Below are 26,594 nucleotides of genomic sequence, written 5' to 3' on the forward strand. Positions count from 1 at the left end.
TCCGATGACTTCCAAAAGAACAACGAAACCAACTCCTCATTTAGATGGGTAAAGGTTATTTTAATTTATTTCAAAACCTATTTTAAATTAATATTAAAATAAGAAGCTTTTATTTAATTATCTTTACTTGACTCTTTAGGCATCATGTTGTTTTTGGGCAAGTGATTTCTGGTCAAGAAGTTGTAAGAGAGATAGAAAACCAGAAAACAGATGCAGCTAGCAAACCATTTGCTGAGGTGCGGATACTCAGCTGTGGAGAGCTAATTCCCAAATCTAAAGGTAAAAACAAGTATATATTTCTGATAACTTATGCATACAAAACAGGCAGAGACACTCTTAATTAATTGGCATGAAATTTACACTAAAGTGAATATAAACATGAAGATTTGTGTTTTAAAACATATTTTTGTGTTTTTAAATGTGTTTTATCTTACTTCATATTCTATTCATTAACATAAACCTGCTTAGATTTCCTTGTTATTAATTTGCAGTGACTGGTCCTTCTGTTTCCACTTTGGTTTTTTTTGGTTTTTTAAAAAGTGTAGATGTCTAAATAATACGGTAAATAAATACTTTTCTAGGGAAAAAGACAGTGGGGGGAGGATGACAACTGAAGAGATTAACATAGACTAAGAAACTGTACGGGAGTAAATTGTTTCCCCTTCATGCAGTGCTTTGATTCAGAAGCATCTGAAGTGTTTGAGAAACTTCTTTTACTTAGATGAGAAAATTTGAAGTTAACATGACTGGTAGATTAGATACAATATTATCTAAAATTGTAAGAACTTGGTTTTAAGTAAATATTTTAAGGCTTTATATTATATATGAAATATGTGACTGCTACTGTTTATTATGGATATTGAGTCTTGCACTCTAAAAGTAATGAGGTGAGATTACCTTCAAACCTGTGTAGAAAGCCATAAAATATTAAACTGACCTATTCTTTCTATTCTTAAAAGTCTAGGAAATAACAAATAATATCAGTACTTCATGGTTTTTCATGGTTAACAAATGTGAGAATCATCTGTAATCTTTTCTTATCCTCACAAGACTCTTATAGTATTACTTCCCTCATTTTACGGATGTAGTCAAGGAGATTTGTTATCTACTACATCAGGGAACTAAGTAGGCCTCAAGCCCAAGCTTACTGGCTCCACCTCTGGAGCTTTCTCTTTTAGGTGTTACTAACTCATTAAAGTCTTTTAATATTCCTTCCAAAGTTGAATGCCCTAAGTAGAACATTCTGCTTTTAAGTTTTAGGTATACTGATATGCTCTTTGTAACATTTAGAAATACGCACATTTTGTTTTGCTTTAATTTAAGAAGACCCAAGATAGTCATGGAGAAGGCTTACTTTGAATTTTTTTTCTCTGCATTCCACTTAGATTCTGATGATATCATTTTCTTCTCTGTTATGGCATCAAATATATAGCTTGTAAATCATTGCAGGAATATGCTGCAGCTCATAATGGGACTGTTTAATTAACTTCTTGATGTTCATGAGTCTGGCTTTCTATCCTTACAAACAACAGTTATGTGTGTGTTGTGTTCATGATGATTCAGAAAGAATGAGATGTTGAGTATCTTACCTTTTTTAAAAAAATGAAAACTAAAATGCAGTCTGTGTTATTCTTTGCACATTTTAGACCCTGAACTTGTTGCTATTTAATTCTTCAAAGTGTTGTTGGTACAATTGAAATATTTTGATTTAGGGTATTGTTTCTTCCCATGTCATCTAGGAAATCTTCATCTTTTATTCTGTACTTAACTGGGTTTTTTTTTTCCTTATGTTTTTGTAGTCTTTGAGGATTTTTGTGTTAGGACCTATTCTCTGCTTATAAAAGTTAATGATGCTATATGGTTTACATACTTAGAAAGAGATCAAGATCATTAAAAGGTTTACATCTTAAACCATAAAAGTGACTATAGACTATCTAATAAATTTGATGTAAAGATTCTTTTGATACTAAATGGTTAGTGTTTGAATATTTGCTGAAAGGATGAGAAAGTGAATGAGTATTATTATGTTTTTATAATGTATTTTCACCTGAAGTGATAAATGATAATTTTGCCCATGCTATTGGGGCCAGGAAGTTGTGCTGAGAGTTGATGTAGCATTCTAGAATGTGTTCCTCAAACTCATGCTAAGGAAGATACCTTGCCCTGATCAGTTTCATCAATTGGGGGAGATTTAGCCCGTTTTAGTGTGGGCCCAGGAGTTATTGAAAAGATGAAATTTGTTTTGAGCCATACCTTCCATGCCTGCTCTGTTCTGGATCACACTGTGGAAAGAGGAAAAGATCTTTTAAGTTTGAGGTCACACAGTTTGACACCTGTTACCTTACAGTCCTTCAGTTACCATTTACAGCATTGGTCAGAATGAATTTTGTTGTGCATCTATATAATCTTTTTTTCAGGCAGAGCTGTGTCTTACATCCAATTTGTAAGTTTGATAAATCGCCTCCTTACAATTTTTAATTGGAGACAGTCAAAAAGCTTTATGCAACACAGTGCTGTTCTATTTAAAACCTTGTTTGAGAGATACACACCCCAGTTTAAAAAGAAATAAATACAGAATCTTCTTTTTTCTTTTTCTAACTTCCTGAAAGAAAACAAAAAGACTTCTGAAGAAATCTGACTGTCTGGGCCCACCTGTATATGGTCTTGGTGAGTCTGGGCAATCTTCTTGGGCCTTTCTCCCTTTGCTGTTGTGAGATTAGAAATTATACTTTTTGGGGATATTTGAATGTGCCTAAGAAGGTTCAGAGTCAAGGGGAAGATCCTTCCAACAGATGCAGAGGTGGAACACTGGAGGCTAATCAAAACTGCATCCCTGTAGAGGCTATCAAGGGGCAGAGTGGAGGATAGAACACAGACCACAAAACCACTACATTGATTAAGGTACTTCCTGTTTTTTTCAGTAGTTGGCATAATCTCAGGTAATGCTGGTCTCTTTAGAGTTGACTGCAGTTGTTAAAGAGAAGTCTGTCCACCATGCCATGCAGTAAGATATGGGGCCAGTGATATATTACAGAGTACATAGAGTCACAAGTGCTGAGTTGTGGTAACGTGGCAATAAATAAATGATATACGTGGTAGAAAACAAATAACTGGCAGTACAGAAAGAAGAGCACAATAGAGGAAGCAGCTGGTGAATCTTGTACTCAGGAAACAGTGGAAAAGCACATCAAAGACTCAATTGTATGGTGACAGGATTCCATTTCAGTGTCCTTATTCTGGAATTAAGAGCCGTGATGATGGCACTATTTCTGGAAAATAGTGGGATGTTAAACTTAGAAACTATTCAAAAGAGGAAACTGTTCAAAAATTTGAAATGAAAACATCTAGAAGAGGTTTATTTTAGGAATAGTTCTATTCTTTATTTCAAATCTTATTTTTATGATGGCTTAGAAGTTTTCTTCAGTACAAAGATTTCTTGTGAAATCCATTGGTACAAAATTTATAGCTCTCAAAAAACTAGTAAGGCAGTATTTTCTTTTACAAGTACAATGTTCTGGAAGTTTTTTTCACCTTAACATCATACTAGTAAAGTCAGTACCCAGTAGTTTTACCCCTACCAACAAAGGTCAGTGAACAGGTTTGGGAAATTCTTTTACAAAGTGATAAGCAAACTTCATAATCTAAATAATCTAAAATAAACTAACCAGAAGTGGCCCAAGAGTTTAAAAGTGTTCTTTGTAATCCTTTTCATCGATTATGGTTCTTAACTTGCATTGTGGTTTTGCTTACACTACTGTTTCATTTTATCTTTTTTTTTCTTTTTCATTTTATCTTAAGGATAGTTGTATGCTTGTAAATAATACTCTTAAATAGATTTCATGTAAATGGTTAGGCAGGAAGTGGGGTTTTTGGAGAATGGAATGAAGACAGTTGTGAGATTTGGAAGTTTTAAAATTACTTCAATTTTTAAGTTAATGTGTTCATTTTATTCAAAATGTAGAAAGCATAAAAGGATAGTGAAAAGTCTCCTTCCCATCTCCACCCATCAGTTCCCATTCCCACATTTTGTATATCATTTTACATGTATGTTAATGTTGATCATGTAAAATAAATTCATAGAAATGGAATTAACAGATTATAGGGGTCATGCATTTGTAATGTTGGTAGACACTGCCACTAAAATACAGGAGAGTTAATTTCCCTGTACCCTTTCCAAACCACATATTGTCAAACTCTTTAATCTTTGCCAGCCTAATGATAGTTTTTTGGGGTTTTTTGTTTTTTGTTTTTAGCTAATTTTAATTAGCATTTCTTAAAGGTGTTTGACGTTACCATCTCTTTAGGAGCCATTCATATTTATTTTTATATCAACTGATTGTTAATTCCTTTATCTTCTATTTTTATGATTGTTAATTTCTTTATCTTCTATTTTTACTCATTTCATTGTTCTTACTCCTTTCTGCAATTCCAAGTCTCCTGTTATTTCCTTTTGTTTGGTGAATGTCCTTTAGCCATTTTTTTAAAGGTAGATTTGCTGGCAGCAGACTATCTTAGTTTTCTGAAAATGTCTTTATTTCCCTTTCTTTCATGATGGGTGTTTTCACTGGATATAGAAATCTGGGTTGACAGTTATTTCAGCACATAAAAAGGTGTTAGGCCGCTTCTTTTTGGCCTCTGCTTTCAAATGAGAACTCTGTTGCCGTTCAAATCATTGTTCCCCTATAGGTAGGTAATGTGTTATTCCTCTCCAGCTACTTTCAGTATTTTTCTCTTTGTTTTTTTATAAGTTTGATTCTGATGTGTTTTGGTATAGATTACTTAGAGTTTATCCTGTTTGAGGTTTGCTTAGTTTCTTGAATCTGTAGGTCTGTACTTCAGGCCAAATGTGGGAAATTTTCTGGCATCATTATTTTAAAAGTTTTTTCAGTTTCAAATTTTTCTCCTGGAATTCTAATAGCTCAAACGTTAGATTTTTTTTTTTATTATTCCACAGGTCTCTGAGGCTCTGCTCATGTTTTGTTTGTTTTTGTATTTTCTTTGGTGTTCTGATTGGGTAATTTCTATTGGTCTGTCTCTGCTTTGCTAACACTTTCCTCTGTCATCCCCACTCTGATATAGAGCACATTTAGTAAGGTTTTTATTTCAGTTATTTTATCATTGTACTTTTCAGTTCTTACATTCCTTTTGGTACTTTATATCTTTTCTTTTTTCCTGAGCTTTTTTTTTTTTAACTATTTTTGCATTTGTGTATGATTGCTTGTTGAAGCATTTTTAAGATGGCTTTTTAAAAATCCTTGTTAATTCCAACATATGAGTCTTTGGGTGTGACATCTTTTGATTGTCTTTTTTTTTTTTTTTTTTCACTTAAGTTGTGATTTTCCTGGTTCTTGGAATTATTAGTGACTTTTTTGTGGGGGACGTTTTAAGTATTGTATGTTATGAAACTCTGGATTCTGTTTATATTTTCTATTTTAGCAGGCAGTTGCCTTATTTATAGCATGTAAGTCCTGGCCTACTTTTGTGAATTGTGGTTTCAGTGATAACTCAGTTTCCAGAGCCCTTGCAGTATTGTGGTCTGCTTCATTTGTAAGCTGCCCAAGGGCCTATCTCAAAACATGGATGCTATTCAACACTAGTTTAATTCTCCAACGTTTTGCTATATTAGTTCTGTTCAGTTTCACTTGGAGGTCTCCCCAGGACTTCATATATAAATTTAAAGAATCTTTTTCTCTAGATTCCTCCTCTCTGAAATCTGTGCCACCTGCCAGTGCAGTGAGATGAGTTGAAGCTCAGGCTTCCCACTTTGTCTCCATTGACATCACTCTAGCAAGGGAAGGGCAGCACTGCTTGTTCTTATGGGGTGAGGGGGACAGGGGGGTATTGGAAACCAAGTTCTCTACTTTGTCTCTGCTGATACAGCCAAGAGGGAGTGGTGGGTGAACTTTTAATTTTTTTCCTTAGTGTTTCCTTAGAGTAGAGCAGGTACTGGTAACAAATTTTTTGTTCTGCTAAACAATCTTCTTTCTAGTTCTTTGTTGGGACAGAGCAGGCTCTTCTTGGGGCTTTAAAAAACCTGTGCCCATTGGCACTTCTAAGTTTCAGGCTTCTCCAGCATGAAGTCTAGGTATAAGAGGCAAATTTAAAATCACCGTGTCATCCTCAGATCCAGAGATCCCTGGCCACTCTGCCTTCGGTCTTCCTTTCAGGGTCTTACGTTTGTTCCTTGTGTTATATCTAGGGTTTCTCTTTATATGTAGCAGGAGGTTAGGGAGATTTGAATCTACTCCATCTTGTTGGGAATTGCTCCATTCCTTTCCTCAAGCTTTTAATCTGATGTAAAAATCTTCCCCTTTACATCCAGAATCTACTTATCCTTAAATTACACCTTTTAAGGACTTTGTTCAGTGCTTATTAGCACATTGTAAGTACTCTTACAGATACTACTGCACACTACTTTTTCTTGCCCCTGTTTCAAATCCTAATATAGTCAGTTCTGCTATACTGCTTATTTTGAAAACATGCATTTGTTCCATTCAGTTGGTATATTGGAAAACGATTTGATCACATCAGTTTCAACCTTTGCCTATGCACGCTCTTGTCTACAAGAAATACTATGTGAGTGCAGTAAACCTTACCCAATAGAACAGCTTTTCAGGAATACACAAAAATCACACATACACATATCTCAGACATCTACTAAGCTACCTCATTTCATCACTTGTGTTATGAGCCATACCTAAGCATAGTCTCCTACGAAAACTTTCCATCTAATTTTATATGACCCTCTTTCCACTACTTTACTGTGCCGCTGATGAATTTTTGAGTTTTGTGCCCCAGCCCCGTTCTTCCCATAACCCATGTGGTTTTTATTGTGTGGGTTTTCACAGCACAGTGATTTATAGAAACACGTATGTTTGGTAATAGAAGAACTGATGTACTTCTCCAAAGCCTTTCTACTTTACCGTTGTCCTTATTGACCTTACTCACTTCTAAATCCATGTACAGTTTATAGTCAGAGTTTCTAGAAAATTTATTACAACTTAGTGTATACTTTCAGGTGCTGTTTTCCATTGAATTCACACTTGTTGGTCTTATTTTCCAAATAGATGATAAACTCTGAGGGCAGGGCACACAACTTTCCATCACATTTTCCTATGGGATTTCCTTCCCCATATAAGCTACGATTCTTTTTCTCCATGTCCTGGCATCATGTTGAATATGTACCTATTTACTATTCAGTTAAACATACTTCTTGATCTGAGAAGGATAAAATTTCAATCAGATTCACAGTATGCCTAAATCATATTTTAATATTTAAATTAACACAAATTTTGAAACTCAAGCTACATTCTATTAAGACTAATGTTGATATTGTATGTCTCTGTTTTTGCCTTTTTACCCTTCTATTCTTTAGCTGTTATTTCTCATTTTATCTTTTTCTTTTTTGAGCAGATTTATAGGAACAAGAGATGTAAATTAAATTTCATTCAAAAATAATATTGACAAACATGAAAAGGGGGAACCTTTTCAAGCTTAGAGCTTTCTAAGTTCTCTTCCAAAGCATCTTTCCTAAAATACAGTTTATTTCCTTTTATAGATGATATCATATGATACTCAGGTGTATTATCTTACCGTAAGAAGAATTAAAATCTCTTTCTGGACTTCCATGTTGTGGTATCTTGCTTTGCTCAAGTGCTTACATGAAATGTCATGTGAAAACTAAATATAAATGGTTATTTGGCATGTATTTAACATATTTAGTGGGGAAAATGGCTTGCTTTTTAAGGAAACTAGCTGCAATGTATTTCTCATAAGAAAGAATCCCAATGCAAAATAAATATAAATTGGAGCTGGCAAATAAAGCTTTGTTAATCATAGGGTAAAGTATTACTATTTTTTATCAATGATTTTAACAGCTGTATTTTGTGCTTATGTGGAATATTTTTATTTTGCTTGCATATTATGTGGTCTTAGATATTTTTACTGGGGAACATGACTGGGTGAGGAAGGACTGCCTTAATTCAATGAAGCTGTTACCTCTAAGGTCCCTTCAGCTTTTTTTTTATACCTTGTTCCCATTCTCCGGTGCAGCAGCATCTCATTGGTACTAGAAAAGCAATCTTGACAGTGAACTGCAAGCCCTTGGTCAAGAACATAGTAACTTCAGCCAGATTCTCATTTATCTTGGACCGAGGACACTCTTATAAATTCTGAGTTTAGCCTCAAGAATGATTTGGCCAAGTTCCAAATCCTTAGGTGTTCCTGAGGTGAATGGAAAGGTTACAAACCAGGTGTTAACTCTCTCAATTAAGATCTGTAAACAAACAGTCAGTCCAAAGTTGTATTTTCTCTGTCCTTTTTTATTTTTTTACTTATGGAAAATATTAATATACACAGAAGTAGTTGAAATAGTAAAACAAAACACTCATATTCATTACTTAGCTTCAACATTTACTTCATGGCCAATCTAATGTTATCTACCCTTGGCCAATTCTCCATTTCCTATTATTTTGAAGGAAATTCTAGGCATAACATTTTATTCATAAATAATTTTATTAATTATATCTAAAAGATGACTTAAAAATACCATAATCATATGCAGATATATAAACATATTCCTAAATATCGAAAGTCCTTACAGTGTTCAAATTTCTGATTGTTTTGTTAATGTTAAGTTTTTGATGTTTGAATTTGAATCCAAATCAGGTTCAAATACTGGGATTGGTGTTGTGATTTCTTTTTTATTTGTTTTTGTTTTTAATAGATTCCCCCACCATCTCCTTTTATGGTTTCTTGAGATTTATTGAACAATCTAGGTCATTTGTCCTGTAGTGTTTCCCATTATTGCATATACTGAATTTTACTGGTTGCATACTTGTTGTTATGTAGTGTGTTCCTTCTGTGCTTCTATTTCATACAACTTTGTAGTTAGGTCTGGAAAATTGATCAGGTGCAGTTTTGATTTTTTAAATTCCTTCTAATGAGAGAGCAGAAGTCACTTAGGACAGGTTGTCTCTGATTTCTGCAGCAGCCATTGGTAGTCAGCCTCAGGAGTTGTAAAATAGTGATATTCTAACTCTATACTTCCTTCTTCATTTATTCCTGGAATAGTTTTGATAAAGAGCATCTTCCCTTCATCTACTGTTTGGTTAGCCAGTGGTATAGGTCATACAGGAAAATTTTACTGGTATTTGTAAATAAAATATAAAGCATTTATCCTGCTTTTCTTATATATATTTGATGTGTTCCAGCTTATTGTAGTTATCTGTGTATCAATATTGTCCTACCTTTGGCCTGAATTCACTTTTTTCTTTTTTAAATTAAAGCATAATTGACTTAAAATACTATGTTAGTTTTAGGTATACAACACAGTGATTTGATATTTTTATACAGTGTAAAATGATCACCATAATAAGTCTGGTTACTGTCTGTCATGACACAGAGGTATTAGAATATTACTGACCGTATTCCCTATGCTCTGCATTACATTTGTACCTCTTGATCCCCTTCCCCTATTTCCCCATCCCCTCACTTCCCTATGGCCTGGTAACCACTAGTTTGTTCTCTGTGTCTTTGAGTCTGTTTCTGTCTTGTTATGTTTATTCATTTGTTTTGTTTTTTAGATTCTACATATAAGTGAAATCACATAGTATTTGTCTTTATGTCTGACTTATTTCACTTAGCATGCTTCCCTCTAGGTCCATTCATGTTGTAACAAATAGTAGGATTGCCTTTCAGTTTTATTACTAATATTCCTCTGTGCGTGTGTGCGCACGTGTGTGTGCGCGCTCGCCACGTATTCTTTATCCATTCACCCATTTGTGGACACTTAGGTTGCTTCCATATCTTGGCTTTTGTAAGTAATGCTGCAGTGAACACTGAGGTGCATATTCTTTTAGAATTAGTGTTTTCGTTCTCTTTGGATAAATACCCAGAAGTAGAATTGCTGGGGCGTATGGCAGTGCTATTTTTAACTTTTTGAGGAACCTCCATGCTATTCCTACCAATTTACATTCCCTCCAACATTGCATGCATGTTCCCTTTTTTCCACATTCTCACCAATGCTTGTTATGTGTTGCCTTTTTCATGATAGCCATTCTGACAGATATGAGGTGATATCTCATTGTGGTTTTGATTTGCATTTCCCTGATGATTAGTGTTGTTGAGCATCTTTTTATGTGTCCGTTGGCCATCTGTATGTCTTCTTTGGAAAAATATCTTCAGGTCCTCTGCTCATTCTTTAATCGGATTGTTGAATTGACTCCTTTAAGTCTATCATGATTTGAATTAGAATACTATTAGGTCAGGCCCTATCCAATCTGACATATCTTCCTTCAACTTCCTGTTGTATTACAACTAGTTTAACTTCACCTATTTGTGTTAGTTTTCTAGTCCTTAAAGCATTTGAGTTTTGGGGCCCCTTTTAAAATTGAACTTCCTTAAGTGAAAATAAAATTTAAACTTGAAATTACTTTTTGTAGAGACCCCTATTGGCAGATGACTACAACTACCCACTGTCTGCTCTTCAACTACAGCTAAATTTCTTAATCATTAGAGGAATACTCAGGCATTGATAAGCCCATGCCAATGGAATCGTATTTTTTATCTTACTGTGTTTATGCTAAGTATTTTTTCTATTATTTCTTTCCTACAGTTCTATTTCCAATCTTGATAGTAATAGAAAAAAGTTGAAAACTACAAAGAAATTAGAACTTGGGACTCTTGACTGTTCTTTCTGTGCTTTTTAAAAACTGTGTTATTCAGATGTTTCCTAAAATTAATTTAGTTTAGTATTTTAGACTTATCTATTACTTTTCCAGAATTCTTTGGCTCAATAGGTGTAACCCTGGCCCATGAATTTGAAGATCTGGATTCTAATCCTGACTCTTAACTCCTTTCCGTACCCCTCAGATCAAAGAGCTGGATGAGCAAAGTGTTAAATACTGGACTTTGAGAATCTGCGCAAAATCTAAATTTCCACTTAACAAAGTTTTTCTTAAAAGTGTTGACCAAACTCTTTTGCTTTATATTAAAGCTAAGAAAGAAGAAAAGAAAAGGCATAAATCATCATCATCATCATCATCATCGTCCAGTGACTCAGATAGCTCAAGCGATTCTCAGTCCTCTTCTGATTCTTCTGATTCTGAAAGTGCTTCTGAAGAGAAATCCAAGAAAAGAAAAAAGAAACATAGGAAAAATTCCCGTAAACACAAGAAAGAAAAGAAGAAGCGAAAGAAAAGCAAGAAAAGGTCTTGATTACACTTTTACTGGGCTCACTTTATATTCTAATTCCCCTCTCTTTTGTATATAAACTTACTGAGACTTTTGGTCAGTTATATGGGAACATTAAAATAGTGAGAAATATTTCACAGCATGATGTATAGGACCATTTTGATATTCTATAGTCTATAGATTAAATTTGGGTACTTTTAATTTTTGACAAAACCATTCAGTTCATTTTGTCTGAACTCAGTGATATGATGCTTTTGGTTATATAGGTTTGTATTTTATGGAAGGAATATAAGATTGATAAGGATTATAGAAAATGAGTGATTGTTTTCCTTATTTTCTGTAACAGTCTCAGTTGCTTTTTTGTCCTTTGTAACATAAGAGTAGAAGACATAATATCAGTATATTTACTTTTTTTCTGTTTTGTCTGCAATAATCTGTGTTTGTACTAAAACTTGTCTTTATATGCCTGTTGCCTCTAAAGCAGCTAATTCTTTTGCTTATATTTTAAAGTATTTTAAATTTATCAGTGCATTGCCCATAGAGTATCTTATTTTGGTTCCATTTTATTGGATATTAATTTTTGAGAACGTCTAACAAAAACATTTGGTTTTGGTTTTCGCTTGGTTAGTTTGTCAGAGGAATGAATATTTTCCCCATGTAATTGCATCTTTGGTCAAGGATGGGGGACAGGGTGGTGTTTATATTGTACATATTATAAAGGAAAGAAATACCAATGGTAGGAAAATTGAAGTAGGTACATAATAACCAAATGGAACTTGTTTTGTGTGTTTCTCTTAAGTGCGTCTAGTGAAAGTGAGACTGAAAATCTTGAAGCACAACCCCAGTCTACTGTCCGTCCAGAAGAGATCCCACCTATACCTGAAAACAGATTCCTAATGAGAAAAAGTCCTCCTAAAGCTGATGAAAAAGAGAGGAAGAACAGGGAGAGAGAAAGAGAGAGAGAGTGGTATGTGAATATGTTTCTCTTACAGAGTGCCCTACATTCTCTACCATAGAATTTTCTCTTTTTTAAACTATTTTTACTTATTTTAGACAAGATTTCATTGGTGACCTTGTCCCAGGATTGAAAATATTTTAATAAGATGTTAGCAAATCTCCTTTTTGCTAACTGGCTAGCTGAAAAAATAAATTGACTTAATTCAAACAGATTTTGAGTAAAAGTTACTTAAAAAAAAAAAAAGCAACACAAATGGCAAAAAGATATGTTAAGTGTCTTTCCAAACAAATTCCATTTAAAACAAGATAACTATTTTACTCTGTTACTTGTATACATTAAGCTTTTAAGCAAGTAAGAACTTTTGTTTTTCAATTTGTCTAATAGGAGGAAAATGTTCTTTTCCTTGCCTGATTTATAATATTGTGGTAATGCAAATTGATATCATACTCAAGTACTTTGAAGTTTCTCTACATAAATTCACATTTATTAGTATTAATAGTTCTATTAGTTCTTTATGAATCATTTTAATAATTATGCCCCAAAATAGAAAAAAAGATGGACATCATTCTCTTACTTATGATCAGATATATGTTGTTATAACATAAAGGTGATAAAATCCTGAGAATTCCCCCTATACTTTCACAACACAGTAGAAATATAAAAATAAATCTTAGTTATTTGAAACTTGGGGTAATTTTGATGGATTGGCTCGAGTTTATTTTTCCTCAATTATTAGGAAAGGATGTCTCTAAGGAAGTGAATGTAAAGGAGACAGTATTTGAACTACTTTAGAATGAGCTTTCAAGTGTAACTTATGTGAACATTGTTAGTGCTAATTAAATATTAACTCATTACTATTTGAAAATAAAGTTTCTTTTTTGCTATAAAGCATGTTGTTAATCAAGCATTTTGCTAATTCAGACCATCTTGTCTGCTTAATTTACATAAATTATACTTCACTATAGTTTTATTACCAGTGAACAACCGCTTGTGGGATAATGAGTTACTTTAGAGTGACACAGTTTTAAAATTGTTCTTTCAACAGCATACGGCATACTCTGAGCTCATCTGTGTTCCTTAGCACAATCAAGTTAACGTCATCTTAGTAATAATTGTATAACAGTGTTTCTCAACAGGACACAGTTGGCATTTGGGGGCAGAGTAGTTCTTCATCCTTACACATTCCTGACTTGTGGGCACTAGGTACCAATGGCACCCTTTAGTCATTTGACAAGTGAAAAAACGCTCCCATACTTTTTCAGATATCTAGTAGGAATTGATAAAACATTCCTGTTTGAGAACCACTGATTATATGAAAGATTTTAAATTTATTAGTTCAAATCAGTAAAGTTATGTTTTCCGTATTTATTTTTATAAAATAATGTGTTTTAATTTTCCCTTTGCTTCCTTCTAGTAATCTACCTAACTCCCAGCCTGCTTCATACCAGAGGCGACTTTTAGTTACTAGGTCTGGCAGGAAAATTAAAGGAAGAGGACCAAGGGTAGGTGATTCTTCTCCCAGAAATCCTGATAGTATTGCATTTATCTTAAATAATTTTAGAGTGCTTCTTAATAGCTAAAATTTAGAGTGGATGTAGATACTGAATTATATGTTCTCTTCTTATAGTAACTTTATGTTAGTACTTCCACACTGAAAATCCATGAGATATTAATAGATCTTATACATACATGGTATAAAATGAGATTGAGGTCTTTCTTGTGTCCTTTGTTACTTTCTGCATCTCTACTCGTGTTAAAAAACTACCCTTATTTTATTTCATATTCTTTCTCTTTCCTGGATTCTCATCAGAATTTAAGTATCTTTCTTGTGTTTTTAAAACTTTTAAGAAATATGGCTATGTTTAGTATATTATTTCTTCACTTTCTGCTCCTTCCTGAACGATTTCTCAGTTTGTCTTCTACCATTCTGGTGAAAATAGAACTTGCTATATGGTCAGCTCCATGTCACAAAATCCAGTGAACCCTTTCATTCTTTGTCTTAATTAATCTCCTTCCTCGTAATACTCTTTCCCCTTTGCTTCCATCATTATTTCTTCCTGTCTCTGGCCAATCTATCTTAAATTTCCAGTGCTGCTTCATACTCCTCTACCTGACCTTTAAATATTGTGGTACCCCAGGGTTCCAACTCTTCTCACTCTGCATATGTCTCTTGGGCAATCTCATCACTCTCATAGCTTCCCTGTAGGGTGATAACTGTCAGTTTTTCATATGCTCTTCTGGCACCAGAGGTTTATTTGATGGCCATTTAGTTGCCTAATGGGCACTTCAGACTCAGCATATACAGTGTTGAGCATAAGCACATCCTTTTCAGATCTGACGCTCTTTGAGTTTCCTGGTCTCAGTGACAGATACCACCAGCTGTGCAGTTACTTAAACCTGAAGCCCAAGAATCATTTTCTTTCTACCCTTTCTTTCCTACATTATACAACTTAATCCTGTCAGTTCAACCTCCCAAATACTCTGAAATCCATCTGCTTCTCTTTGGTTCCACTCTTAACATCTTAGTTCAATTCATGATTGTATATTCTCTGAACTATAAATGCCTTCCTAACTATTCTCATGGCAGTTCTCAAATATTTTTGTCTTACAACTTCTTTCCCTTCTTAAAAATGATTGTGTATTCAAAAGAACTTTTGTAGATGGGGATTGTAGCTATCAATATTTACTCTTTTAGAAACTAAACCCCCAAAATATTTAAAACAAGAATATATAAGCACATATATCATTAGCAATGAAAGCAAAGATGTTAAAACCATGTCATGCTTCATTGATTTCCTGCCTGAAAATTGGGAAGTTCTAGTTATTTGTAGAGGGCATGGAAATGTCAGAATTTTTTTAGAACCTGGAAATATGTACACTTTCATGATTGTTGTAATGCTTTTTATATTTTTATATGTTAATTTTTCCCCTCTTTATTTTTTTAAGCGTTATCGAACCCCTTCTAGATCCAGATCAAGGGATCGTTTCAGACGTAGTGAGACTCCTCCACATTGGAGGCAAGAGATGCAGAGAGCTCAAAGAATGAGGGTATCAAGTGGTGAAAGATGGATCAAAGGGGATAAGTAAGATTTAACTCTATTTCAAATGTAGTAACAAGTATTTTTTTTAACTATTGTGCATAAAGTTATTGTTTAAAGCCATTTCAATTGTTTCTGAATACCCTTAGTAGAATATCATTTTAGCTAATAATGGATACCATTCTTTTCCTAATAAAGTTTTCCCAAAACTTTTTTTTCTTTATTTTTTAGGAGTGAGTTAAATGAAATAAAAGAAAATCAAAGAAGCCCAGTTAGAGTAAAAGAGAAAAAAATAACTGATCATAGGCATGTATCTGAGAGTCCAAACAGAAAAAGTGAAAAGGAAAAGAAAGTTAAAGACCATAAATCTAATAGCAAAGAGAGAGACATCAGAAGAAATTCAGAAAAAGATGATAAATATAATAAAAACAAGGTAAAGAAAAGGGCCAAATCGAAAAGTAGAAGTAAGAGCAAAGAGAAATCCAAGAGTAAAGAAAGAGATACAAAGCATAATAGACATGAAGAAAAGAGGATGAGGTCAAGGAGTAAAGAAAGGGATCATGAGAATGTTAAAGAAAAAGAAAAGTCTGATTCTAAAGGAAAAGATCAGGAAAGAAGTAGAAGTAAAGAGAAGTCTAAACAGTTAGAATCAAAAAGTAATGAGCATGACCATAATAAAAGTAAGGACAAGGATAGACGTGCACAGTCTAGGAGTAGGGAACGTGATATAACTAAAGGCAAACACAGTTACAACAGTAGAACAAGGGAACGAAGCAGAAGTAGGGACAGGAGCAGAAGAGTGCGGTCTAGAAGCCATGACCGAGATCGCAGCAGAAGCAAGGAGTATCATAGATACAGAGAGCAGGAGTACAGAAGAAGAGGACGTTCACGTAGCCGAGAGAGAAGAGCGACACCAGGAAGGTCGAGAAGTAAAGACAGGAGGAGAAGGAGGAGAGATTCACGGAGCTCAGAGAGAGAAGAGAGTCAAAGCAGAAACAAAGAAAAATACAGAAACCAAGAAAGTAAAAGTTCACACAGAAAGGAAAATTCTGAGAGTGAGAAGAGAATGTCCTCTAAAAATCGTGATCATAGCAGCTCACATAACAGGGAAAAAAAGGCTGATAGAGATCAAAGTCCATTCTCAAAAATGAAACAAAGTAGTCAGGACAATGAATTCCAGTTCTCCACTTTGAAAAACAAAGAGGATGAGAAGACCAGATCCTCAGTGGAAAAAGAAAACCAAAAATCAAAGTGTCAAGAAAATGACCACGCACATGATAAAAATAAAAAATTTGATCATGAGTCAAGCCCTGGAACAGATGAAGACAAAAGTGGATGAGTGAGTTGTATAAACTTCTTATTTCCATTCTGTCTCAAATTTTAAGTTTTAGAGACTTGCTGATGATTTTCCTTTATGTTGTTTTCCTCTTTAGAATTTTTGGGTTATGTTTGTCCTTTTTTTTTTTCCAATGTGGACTTTATTGAGTTGATCTTTTGATAATCTGCAACCTGGATAATTTGTACTGCTAAAGTTTTAATAAACTTGAAATGAGAAAAACACTTTGGTGTAATACTGTGTGCTGTGTTTAACTATTTCATGTATGCATTTTTGTGTTGCAACAATCAGCCAGTAGCAAACATGCTATCCTACACCCTGATTTGTGTGATCAGCCAGTTGGAAACAAGCATAACTGATTGTTGGAATACATTGTTATAAAAGTTTGTGTTTCTCATGATTAAAAAGTAACTTTAGAACCCACTAGGTAGAAGAAACCCTGTATACATTTTTCGATTGCATTTATAGAGGCTTGCAGCAGCAGCTTTTAATTACACAGAAATGGGATCCTAATAACTTACGATCTTAAGTCATCACTTTTGATTTTATAGTAATTTTTGCTTTAAAATATACATATTTAGTTATTTATATTGCACTTCATATGTTATTCCTTACAGTTCTACCATAGCTTGTTTCATATTAACACTTTTCCTGTCTAGTTTTGTTTTACTTACTTAACTGTCTATAAATATAGTTGAGTATTTTTTTCAGTTGATGTACAGATTGGGCTTGACTTGCTGTTATACAGCATCTGACAAGAATTTACCTTGAAGATCAGATTGTAATTCTCAATTCTATGTTGCTTTTCGTCTGAAAAGATGAAACTTTAAATTTTGAGGAATGTTTTATTATTATTGCCCTTCTCTAAAATGAAAAAAATACTTTTCTTACTAAAACATACCACTTGTGCAGGTCTTTAAGTTAGACAGATTCTAAAAATAGTTAGTTTTGACACATTAACTTCTGAGATTGCTCTTTTTTGGCCACTGACCTATATAGAGTTGAGTGTTAACGCTGCATGGTTCCTTCGTGTTGTGTTTTGTTTTTAACTTGAACTGACTTCTCTCTCATAGCTGTGAGTTTCAAATGGGAAGAAAATGCATATTTTCTATATATGTATCACAATAAACTGTAGCATGCTTATGACCCTAGTTTCTTTCTATTCAGGTGGCTGTATACCATTGCTGTTATTATTTTATCTTGGCATGTATAACATCACCACAAAGAGTAGAGTAGAAAGTTGCCAAATTTGATAGCTTATAGAAGTAAACACTAAAGATATCCAAAGTCCATTTAGAATTTTGTGTTGTATATTGCTATTTTAGTGATGTGTGGCCTTTTATTCTGTAATTTCTCTCCTAAATAAAATATTGAACATCCAGCAAACACAAAATCTGCCTCATTTGAAAAGAAATTTCAGAATTCTAATTAGTAGTTGCCTCTAGAGTGTTTCGTACTTTAATATTTAGCAATAGAGTCTTAACTCTATTAACAACAGTAGTTCCTTGGTAAACCAGTAGCTACTAAATGCTATTTGTACTGAACAAAGCAATGCTTATTAACTTAATACTTCCCATTATTGATTAATACAGTAATGATACATTTGGCATTGTGGTATCCATTTACATAACGAATAGGGTAATTATAGATTGGAATATCTTGAAACAAATATCCACAATGGAGTCTTACTAAAATTTTTTCTTGATGCGAAAAATGACATGTTTGTGATAATCCAGGGTAATTGATTTCTTAGAGACTGATCACAGACCCACCTTAGAGATAATTGAGTCTTGAGTCCCCAAGCTGTATAAGCTGTTACATATTTTAAATTAGTTATTATATGTCTTAAATTCCATAAACTGCATTTTAAAAATCTTTGTTATAAACTATTTGAGCTTCAAGAATGGTGCTGTTTAAGAAAGGATTTCTAGTAAGTTATATTTGAAAAAAAAAAAAAACCCATGCTAAGTAAAAATACGTCTATGTTGTCTGATTCCAGAGCTTTACCTACTAAGAATTATAGACAAGTAACTGTAGGAGGGGGGAAATTTAGTAATTTCTATAAGTAGATTTCTGTTTTGGTTATCAAAAGAGCAATTCCATGCTAAGCATTATTTATACGCCTTTAAAAAAATCTTTGTTAGCTGTTTTTTTACAGTAGAGCAGATACAGTGAAGGAGTTGGAGTGAGATGACAATCAGCTAGATTTTACTTTCAGAATATAAATAACATTTAGGAAATGATCAAACAGCATTAACTATAACTCATCTGCCTTTGCATCTGAATTAGCATACCAATCATTCTTTTTCTTTCATTACATTTTTTTTTAATAGTTGAGCCACCTTTAGTTTCTACTTTGAACAACTGTTTTCCTAAAAGTCAACTATTTAATTCTTTCCTGTCAAATTGATTTAATACTTAGTGTAAGCTTACAGTTTACCTCAAAGTATCTTTGACTTAATATCCTCTTAAAAATATTTAAATTGGTTTGTTTTTTACTGCTTGATTAGCAATGTCTGAGACTTTAAATTATTCATATGAATTCTTTTTCTGAGTAAATCATCTGCCACAGAAATTGATACTGCTGAGAGGTTGTTAATGAGCTGTAGAGAAGCTGCCAGGTTGCTTTAAAACATTTTTAAATTACTCTGTAGTTAGTTCACAGAGCATTATAATTTCTAAGTTTCTTAATTACAGAAGTTTCCTAGAATTTGTCTTATTAATCTGTCTTTGCACAAGTGTAATATTGATTGATACTGGCTTTCCCTAATAGACTTTGATTCTTGTATCCAGAAGATACGAAACTGAATAGTAAAAATTCCTTAATATTAGGGACAAGAACACATTGGGCTTTTGGTATTTTGGTGGTATTAACTGACAGTTCTAATTTGTTTTCAGGTTAGTGTATGGAACAAGTTAGTTTGTTTTTTGTAGTTAATTTGCTTCACTCTGGGTGGCAGTTTCTTTCATCACACTTTGAAACTTTAAAGTAGATTTCTGCAGAAATTTGTTCCCTTTACGTTCACCAAAAGGTACTTTAAATATACACTAGACAGTTGTTGCAAAGAAACATAAAATAGGTTATTTTTCTGCCCTCTTTGGTTGTATTTACTATAATTATTCAGTTTAGTATTCATACATTTACAGTTGAATAAACTCTCCAAGAATTGAAGGTTTATAGCCTGATAATTGTGAAAAGATGTGTTTTGTTACAAATACTTGTTTAAAAAGTAAACTTGAGCAGTAGAGCATTGGCTAACACCTGCCCGTAGTGTTACATAGTGCCCAGATGCAGACTCTGGCCTTTGGTGTGACACAAGAAGTAAATATTAAAGGAAAAGAAAAGTCAAATAAGTTTTTAAAAATTCAATCAACAAGGTTGGAGAGGGGTGTTGTTGAGGGGTTTTGTTTGTTTTTATGTACAGGGGCAGTGGTGGGATTGATTCGTGTTTCTGCACACACCCCTTTTTGTTTTTTAAGAAGATTCCTATGTTTACCAAAAGCACATGCTGTATATTTTGTTCCCCTTTTGTGTGTTTATAGTATTTTGAAGGATAAATGAATTGGGTATTTGTATGTGGGGATATTAAAAGTTGTGGCTGCTCTCTTTGTGGAAAGGAAAAACAAATGAAGTTAATGCACTTCTTTTCCTAGCTCAAAAGTCACTGTGATGTATATTTTTTTAATGAAATTTAGGAATAAAGCTGTTGTTGCAATTGTATAATTAGTTTCAAAATGCTGCTTCTATCATTAGTAACTGTTAAACTGTTTTCTGCAAACTGCATTTTACAGAATTTAAACTCTGAAACTGTATCAACTTTTATAGTTAAACATTGTATTAAATAAACTATACTATAATAAACAGTTTCTTTTTGTATTTCTTAAATTATTATATCAGTTTATTTGGCCTTTATTTTTATTAAAAGTAAGTAATGAAGATAAATCAACCAAAATAATACTTTTACTTTACCCATGGGGATACAGAATTTGTATTAGGAAAAATCTGAGCAAAGCATTTAACAGTGCTGAACTTATTTAAGAATTGAGCCAGCAGTGACCATTTCCAGGCTTAGGAATTAAGTTCTAGTGCAATTGTTTAATCATAATGCTTCAGACTGCAGTGTGTCTTTTGCCTCAGCAATCTTTTAAGGTTATACTTGGAATTTGCATTACTATCTACTATTTGTTTTTTAATTCCTCCTAATTTTCTGCATTGGGAACACTATTACATTCTGTGCCTGCCACTTTTAATATAACACCATTGTTAAGCCATATAAATGTTAACTGACTTTTGTAAAATAGATTATCTAGTTTTTGGTTCATTTTTGTTTTTATTTAAATTAGACATATTTAGGGAAAATGTACCTCATTAACTTGAGAGTCACTGAAAATACATATTAAGTAGAAACGTTTTGACCATTCAGTGGTTTGTATGTGTTAGCAGGAATAAACTCAAATTCTAGAGTGTTCTTAAATGTTCTATTAAGCCAGGATAATATAAAAAACGTGCTTCACATGGACTGTGTAAATTGTGTATTAAAATACTTTAGTATCAATTTGCTTTTTCTATTTTCATTGCTTTCTAGGTTTCTTTTCCTAAACATTTCCTAACTGAATATTTTAAAGTGCTGATTCAGAATTTTTACACTCCCCTCCATCTTCTCAATACCACAAATATCTTAGTTCCTTTTTACATCTTTGCAACAAATTTTAGCTATGGGTTTCTTTTATCAAGTTAGCATCTGTATCCACTGCTCTGACTGTGCTTTGCCACTCATACTTTTCACTGAATTGTTTTGTAATTATTTGTAAACTTTGCATAGCCTTTTTGTTTTTAATGTGCTTAACTAGTAGAAAGCCCAGTCCAATTGAAAGTAAAGCAATCAAATTGTGTAAAGGAGAAAAACTAGTAATGTCTTTGGCCTTTACTCAGCTAAGCTGATTACAAAACACTTATGTAATTACTCATTTTATAGAAATTTATCTCCTGATAATAAGATAGCTTTATCCAAAACTGGTAATCACCCCTAAATAATAAACCTCCTAAAACTGAATTTAAAGGAAAGCATAAGTGGGAGAGATTCCCAGACTTTATCATTGTGCCTTTGCATCTCAGTAATTTTAATGTGGCAACCAACCCTAAGCCAAAAGAAATACCTAACGGTTATGTGTATTAGTCAACTTAGTGTCCAAGTAAAAAATGTTTTAAATTTTTATTTCACTTTTAACCACAATTAGTTGCTAATGGGATGTGTGCAACTTAGTGCAACATTGTATAACTCAAACTTCAGAATCATACTGGACTTCACCCTCTTCTTGTTGTACATTGATTTTTGTGCAGTATTTGCATCTTATCTGAGCAGCTGCTGAAAACTGGGTTTATGAAAATAGGATGTCATCAGAAGGAATGGCACACTTAATAAGTTGAAGCAACTATCTTAAACTAATAATCGCTGTGGTGTCCTATAGATGTCAAATAACATTATATTTCCCTTGAAATTTAAAAAATACCCTACCAGCTGTTCCTTTGCGAGTTCACTATGGTCCCTCAGAACGCTTGGCACACAATTTGGAAATCAGTGTTTGTAGCATTCTTTTTAATAATTAGGTACATTATTCCTTTAAAGTAGGGTTGGTTGGTTGAACATGGGATCCATAAACCTCAAAACAGTGGTTCAGAATGATGGCTTGCCTTTACTCATCTATGCCATTTTTTTAAAAGTATAGGCAGCCATCCTCATCCCAGATTAAATACTTAATCACAGTCTTAAGTATAAGAGTCACTGCCTTGTGTAGCCTGTGAGATGGTGTTGTGGAAGTCCGGGAATTACATGCAGAATGTAGTATGTGTGTATGTGCACCTTACTGCTAAAGGAGCTGTAAGGAGTTTTTTTGGTTTTTTCATTGTTACCAGCTTTAGTTTTTTTTTTTTTTTTTTAATTGAAGTATAGTTGATTTACAATGTTGTGTTTCTGGTGTACAGCATAGTGATTCATATATGTATATATGTGTGTGTGTGTGTGTGTGTGTGTATAATCATTCTTTTTCATTATAGATTATTATATTGAATATAATTCCTGTGCTATATAGGAGAATCTTGTTTATTTATATGTATGAGTTTCTATCTGCTAATCCCAAACTCTTATTTTATAACCCTCAACCCCCTTTTGCCCCTTTGGTAACCGTAAGTTTATTTTCTGTGAGTCTTGTTTTGGTTTTGTAAATAAATTCATTTGTATCATTTTTTAGATTACACATATAAGTGATAGATATTTGTCTTTGTCTGACTTGCTTAGTATGATAATCTATATGTTCATCCATGTTGCTGCAAGTGGCATTATTTCATTCTTTTTTATGGCTGAGTGGTATTCTATATGTACTACAGCTTCTTCATCCAGTCATCTGTCGATGGACATTTAGGTTGCTTCAACGTCTTGGCTATTGTAAATAGTGCTACTATGAGCATTGGGTGCCTGTATCTTTTCAAATTAGAGTATTCTCCAGATATATGCCCAGGAGTGGGATTGCTATATCATATGGTAAGCCTATTTTTAGTTTTTTAAGGAATTTCCATACTGTTTACCATAGTGGCTGCACCAAATAACATTCCCACCAGCAGTGTAGGAGGGTTCCCTTTTCTCCACACCCTCTGGAGCTGTAAGTTTTATCTCAAAGACACACTGATGAAAATGTGAAATGCATAAAGCCATTAGTTGTAGAAATTCATAATAGCAAAGGATTAGATTTATAATGCATAATGTTAGTTGCAGAAATTTATAATAGCAAAGGACTAGAAACACCACTAGTTGAATAAACTGGTACGTACACACAAGGGAATTCTATGCTAGTTGGAAAAAGAATGAGGATCTTTACTGCTATGTGGTGATCTCTAGGATACATTAAATGAAAAAAGCAAGGCTCTTTTGTGTAAGATTAAAATGCAAATGTATATACCTATTTGCTTATTTAAAAAAACAGGCAAAGGACAACGTAATGAAACAGCAACCTACTTTGGGGGCAAGTGGAGGAGAAAATACTTGCAAATGATTTACTCAGTAAGGGGTTAATATCTATAATATGTAAAGAACAACAACTCAACAACAACAACAAAACAACTTGAAAAAAATTACTCAAAAGGACTTGAGTAGAGATTTCTCCACAGTTGATATACCGATGACCAATAGGCATATGAAAAATGCTCAACATCACTAACTAGGGAAATACAAGTCAAAACCACAATATCACCTCATATCCATTAGGATAGCTGCCAATAAATGTTGGTGAGGATGTGCACCCTTATGCACTGTTAGTGGGAATGTAAAATGGAGCAGCTCGTATGGAAAACTAACAGTTCTTCAAAAAAATTTTAGAATTGTTATATGATCCAGCAATTCCACTTTGAGTATATATCCAAAAGAAAGCAGTATCTCAGAGATCTTTGGTGATCCATGTTGATAACAGCATATTCACAGTAACCAAAAAGTGGAAGTAACCCAAGTGTCACCTGATGGAGTGGATAAATATATATATATATATGGTATATGCATATGATATCATATTATTCAGCCTTAAAAAGAAGGGAATTCTGACACATGCAACGTTAGATGAACCTTGAGAATGTTAGACTAAGTGAAATAAGCCAGTCATATAAAGACAAATACTGTATGATTCTACTTAATGACGTACCTAGAGTGGTCAGATTCACAGAAACAAAGTAGAATGGTAGGTCTCAGGACTTAAGGGGAGGGGGAGATGGAGATTTATTTAGAGGGCATAGAATTTCAGTTTTGCAAGATGACAAAGTTCTAGAGATTGGTGGCAAACAATATGAATATACTTAACACTACTAAACTGTATACTGAGAAATGGTTAAAGGTAGTAAAACTTGTATTCTATATTTTCTACCATAGTAAAAAATTTTACCTTCCCAACCCTCCTCATAATAAAAAATTTTTTTAAATTAAAAGAACAGGGGAATGCAATTAATAAGTCACTGAACCTGTGTATCAAGTTAGTTGCGTAACAAAAATTATTTGAAGTGAATTTAAAACATGGTAATTTGCACGTCGGTGAGATACTCTCTACAAAATAAACCACAAAGAAGTCAAACTGCATTCAGTGATCATATTGTTAGTAACAATACTGGTAGTGTCAATTGAAACTAAAATTTAAGTATTGAAGGATAAAGCAAATAAGTATATAAATTTCTGCTGAAGAGGAAAATACTTCCAATGGAATATTGTTCAGCTATAAGAAGGAATGAAGTACTGATAATGGTGAACCTTGAAAAGATGCTAATGAAATAGACCAGACACAAAAGTTCACCATATGATTCCATTTATATAAAATATCCAAAATGGGCAAATCAAGAGACAAAGCAGATTAGAACTTTGGAGAAGGGAGAATGTGGAGTAACTGCTTAGGAGGGACAGATACAGGGTTTTCATTGGAGCAATGAAAAAGTTCTGGAACTAGATAAATGGTATGGTATGATACAGTATTATGAATATACATAATGCCACTGAATATTTCTAAATGGCTAAAGTTACACAAAATGTATGTTGTGTCGTATTGTTGTGTATGTATTTTATCATACAAAAAATGGAATCTGAATTAATCTTGAGTGGTAAAGAATCAATTAGATCAGACATAATTGTACTTGGATGAAAAGTAGCTTTATTAACAAATATATGCATATAGTTCACTTACATTTGTAGCTCATAATATTAGCCACAACTTAGTCTTCTTAATCTTAAAAATAAGCTTTTCTACCATGTAAAACCTAGTCTTCCCTTAGACTTTTGAAAATTATTATATTTTGATCCCTGAGAGTTATAAAAAGGGAGCTGGACTCCAGTGATATCATTTGCCTGATAGCTGGGTCTTAACCCACCTCTGTCCACAAAAATTGGTCCATGACCACCTCCAGATCCTTCCTGTACAGCTTTTACAAGAGGATAAATATATTTGTTTGTTGATTCAGACTCAAGTTCAGTTACTTCTCTGGCATATTCCTGAAATTCCTTCTCCTTTTCAGCCACAAGAGCTTCAGTACGTCTGTAATACTCTAATTCTGCTTGTTTTGCTTGCTTTGCATTAAACTTATTTTTGGCCTATTTGAGAAAGAAAGAAAATATAATTTCATATTGTTATAAAAAAAAGATGAGTTTTCTAAATATAAGTAGCATTTGAAGTCACCGATATAACTTTTTTTTTCTTTTTTTGGCAGTTGATGCTTTTATTAATGGAGAAAATGAGTCACAGAGTGAGAAGAGAATTCTTCCCCAAACTCAAACCTCACAAAGAAGTTGCTTTTTGCTCTTTGTAAGTTTCATGGCTCCCTCTGTCCCAACACTCACCATTCCATAAGTACCATGTCCCTTACTATGGCCTAAGTGACACATGAAATTCCACGTAACTCAAGAAACAAAAGGCTCCAGCTAGGGAGAGAATAACATGATAAAGGTGATTGCTGTAAACACAGTGAACAGATCACCACTTTCTGAACAGGACCTGCTGTGCCATATGGCATTTTCCATATGCCATTCATGCTGTTTAAAATGCCTTTCTCTCTCTGCCTTCTTTGCTTGTCAAGCTTCTGCTCACCCTTCAGGACCCAACTCGTGTTTTCTCAGTGAGGCTTCTATCATTTTCCACCTGGCTTCCAGTGCCCTCTGTTGATATAGCTAAGTAGCAGTTATGATACACGTGGTAACTCCATTGGGCTGAGAATGTTCAAATCTTGTCCTAACTTTCTAAACTCATTGTATTTGATATGTTCTGACTTAAAAATAATGTATTTCAGAAATTATCCCATGCTTCTCACAACAGTATCATGTTCAAAGTAGTGGCTAAATGAAACTTACCCTAATAGCCTTATAGGATGATACATCTTCAAACAAACAATACAGCATGAAATATAGATAAAAATTAAATAATCAGATTTAGAGTCCTGTTTTTATCGTTTATAAGAAACGTACATTGGCAGGTGTAGAAGACATACTAATCACTGTCCCTATCCATCCACTATTCTGAGAAATGCACCCAAACCCATTGCCCTAAATCAGCC

At 33.5% G+C, this 26,594-nt stretch overlaps 2 protein-coding genes across 7 annotated transcripts in view; one reads left to right on the forward strand and one right to left on the reverse strand.

The window, feature by feature from the left end:
- The window catches only part of PPIG (peptidylprolyl isomerase G), a 37,496-nt gene extending 17,107 nt beyond the window's left edge, over positions 1-20,389 (forward strand). For 5 of the 6 annotated variants that reach the window (XM_006182851.3, XM_032479650.1, XM_032479649.1 and 2 more), the window contains exons 8-14: positions 19-48; positions 140-279; positions 10,997-11,210; positions 11,993-12,160; positions 13,566-13,653; positions 15,098-15,234; positions 15,421-20,389. In XM_006182851.3, the coding sequence (XP_006182913.1) occupies positions 19-48; positions 140-279; positions 10,997-11,210; positions 11,993-12,160; positions 13,566-13,653; positions 15,098-15,234; positions 15,421-16,528 (1,885 nt within the window). In that variant the 3' untranslated portion in view covers positions 16,529-20,389. The remainder of the gene's footprint in view (positions 1-18; positions 49-139; positions 280-10,996; positions 11,211-11,992; positions 12,161-13,565; positions 13,654-15,097; positions 15,235-15,420) is intronic. The other variant, XM_032479651.1, reaches the window with a different exon arrangement.
- Positions 20,390-25,178: 4,789 nt separating this feature from the next.
- Positions 25,179-26,594, reverse strand: part of CCDC173 (coiled-coil domain containing 173) — a 28,919-nt gene continuing 27,503 nt past the window's right edge. The window contains exon 9 of the mRNA XM_006182850.3: positions 25,179-25,638. Coding sequence (XP_006182912.1) covers positions 25,294-25,638 — 345 coding nt within the window. The 3' untranslated portion in view covers positions 25,179-25,293. The remainder of the gene's footprint in view (positions 25,639-26,594) is intronic.

Source organism: Camelus ferus, chromosome 5, assembly GCF_009834535.1.
Source record: "Camelus ferus isolate YT-003-E chromosome 5, BCGSAC_Cfer_1.0, whole genome shotgun sequence".
In the NCBI taxonomy this organism is placed as follows: Eukaryota; Metazoa; Chordata; class Mammalia; order Artiodactyla; family Camelidae; genus Camelus; species Camelus ferus.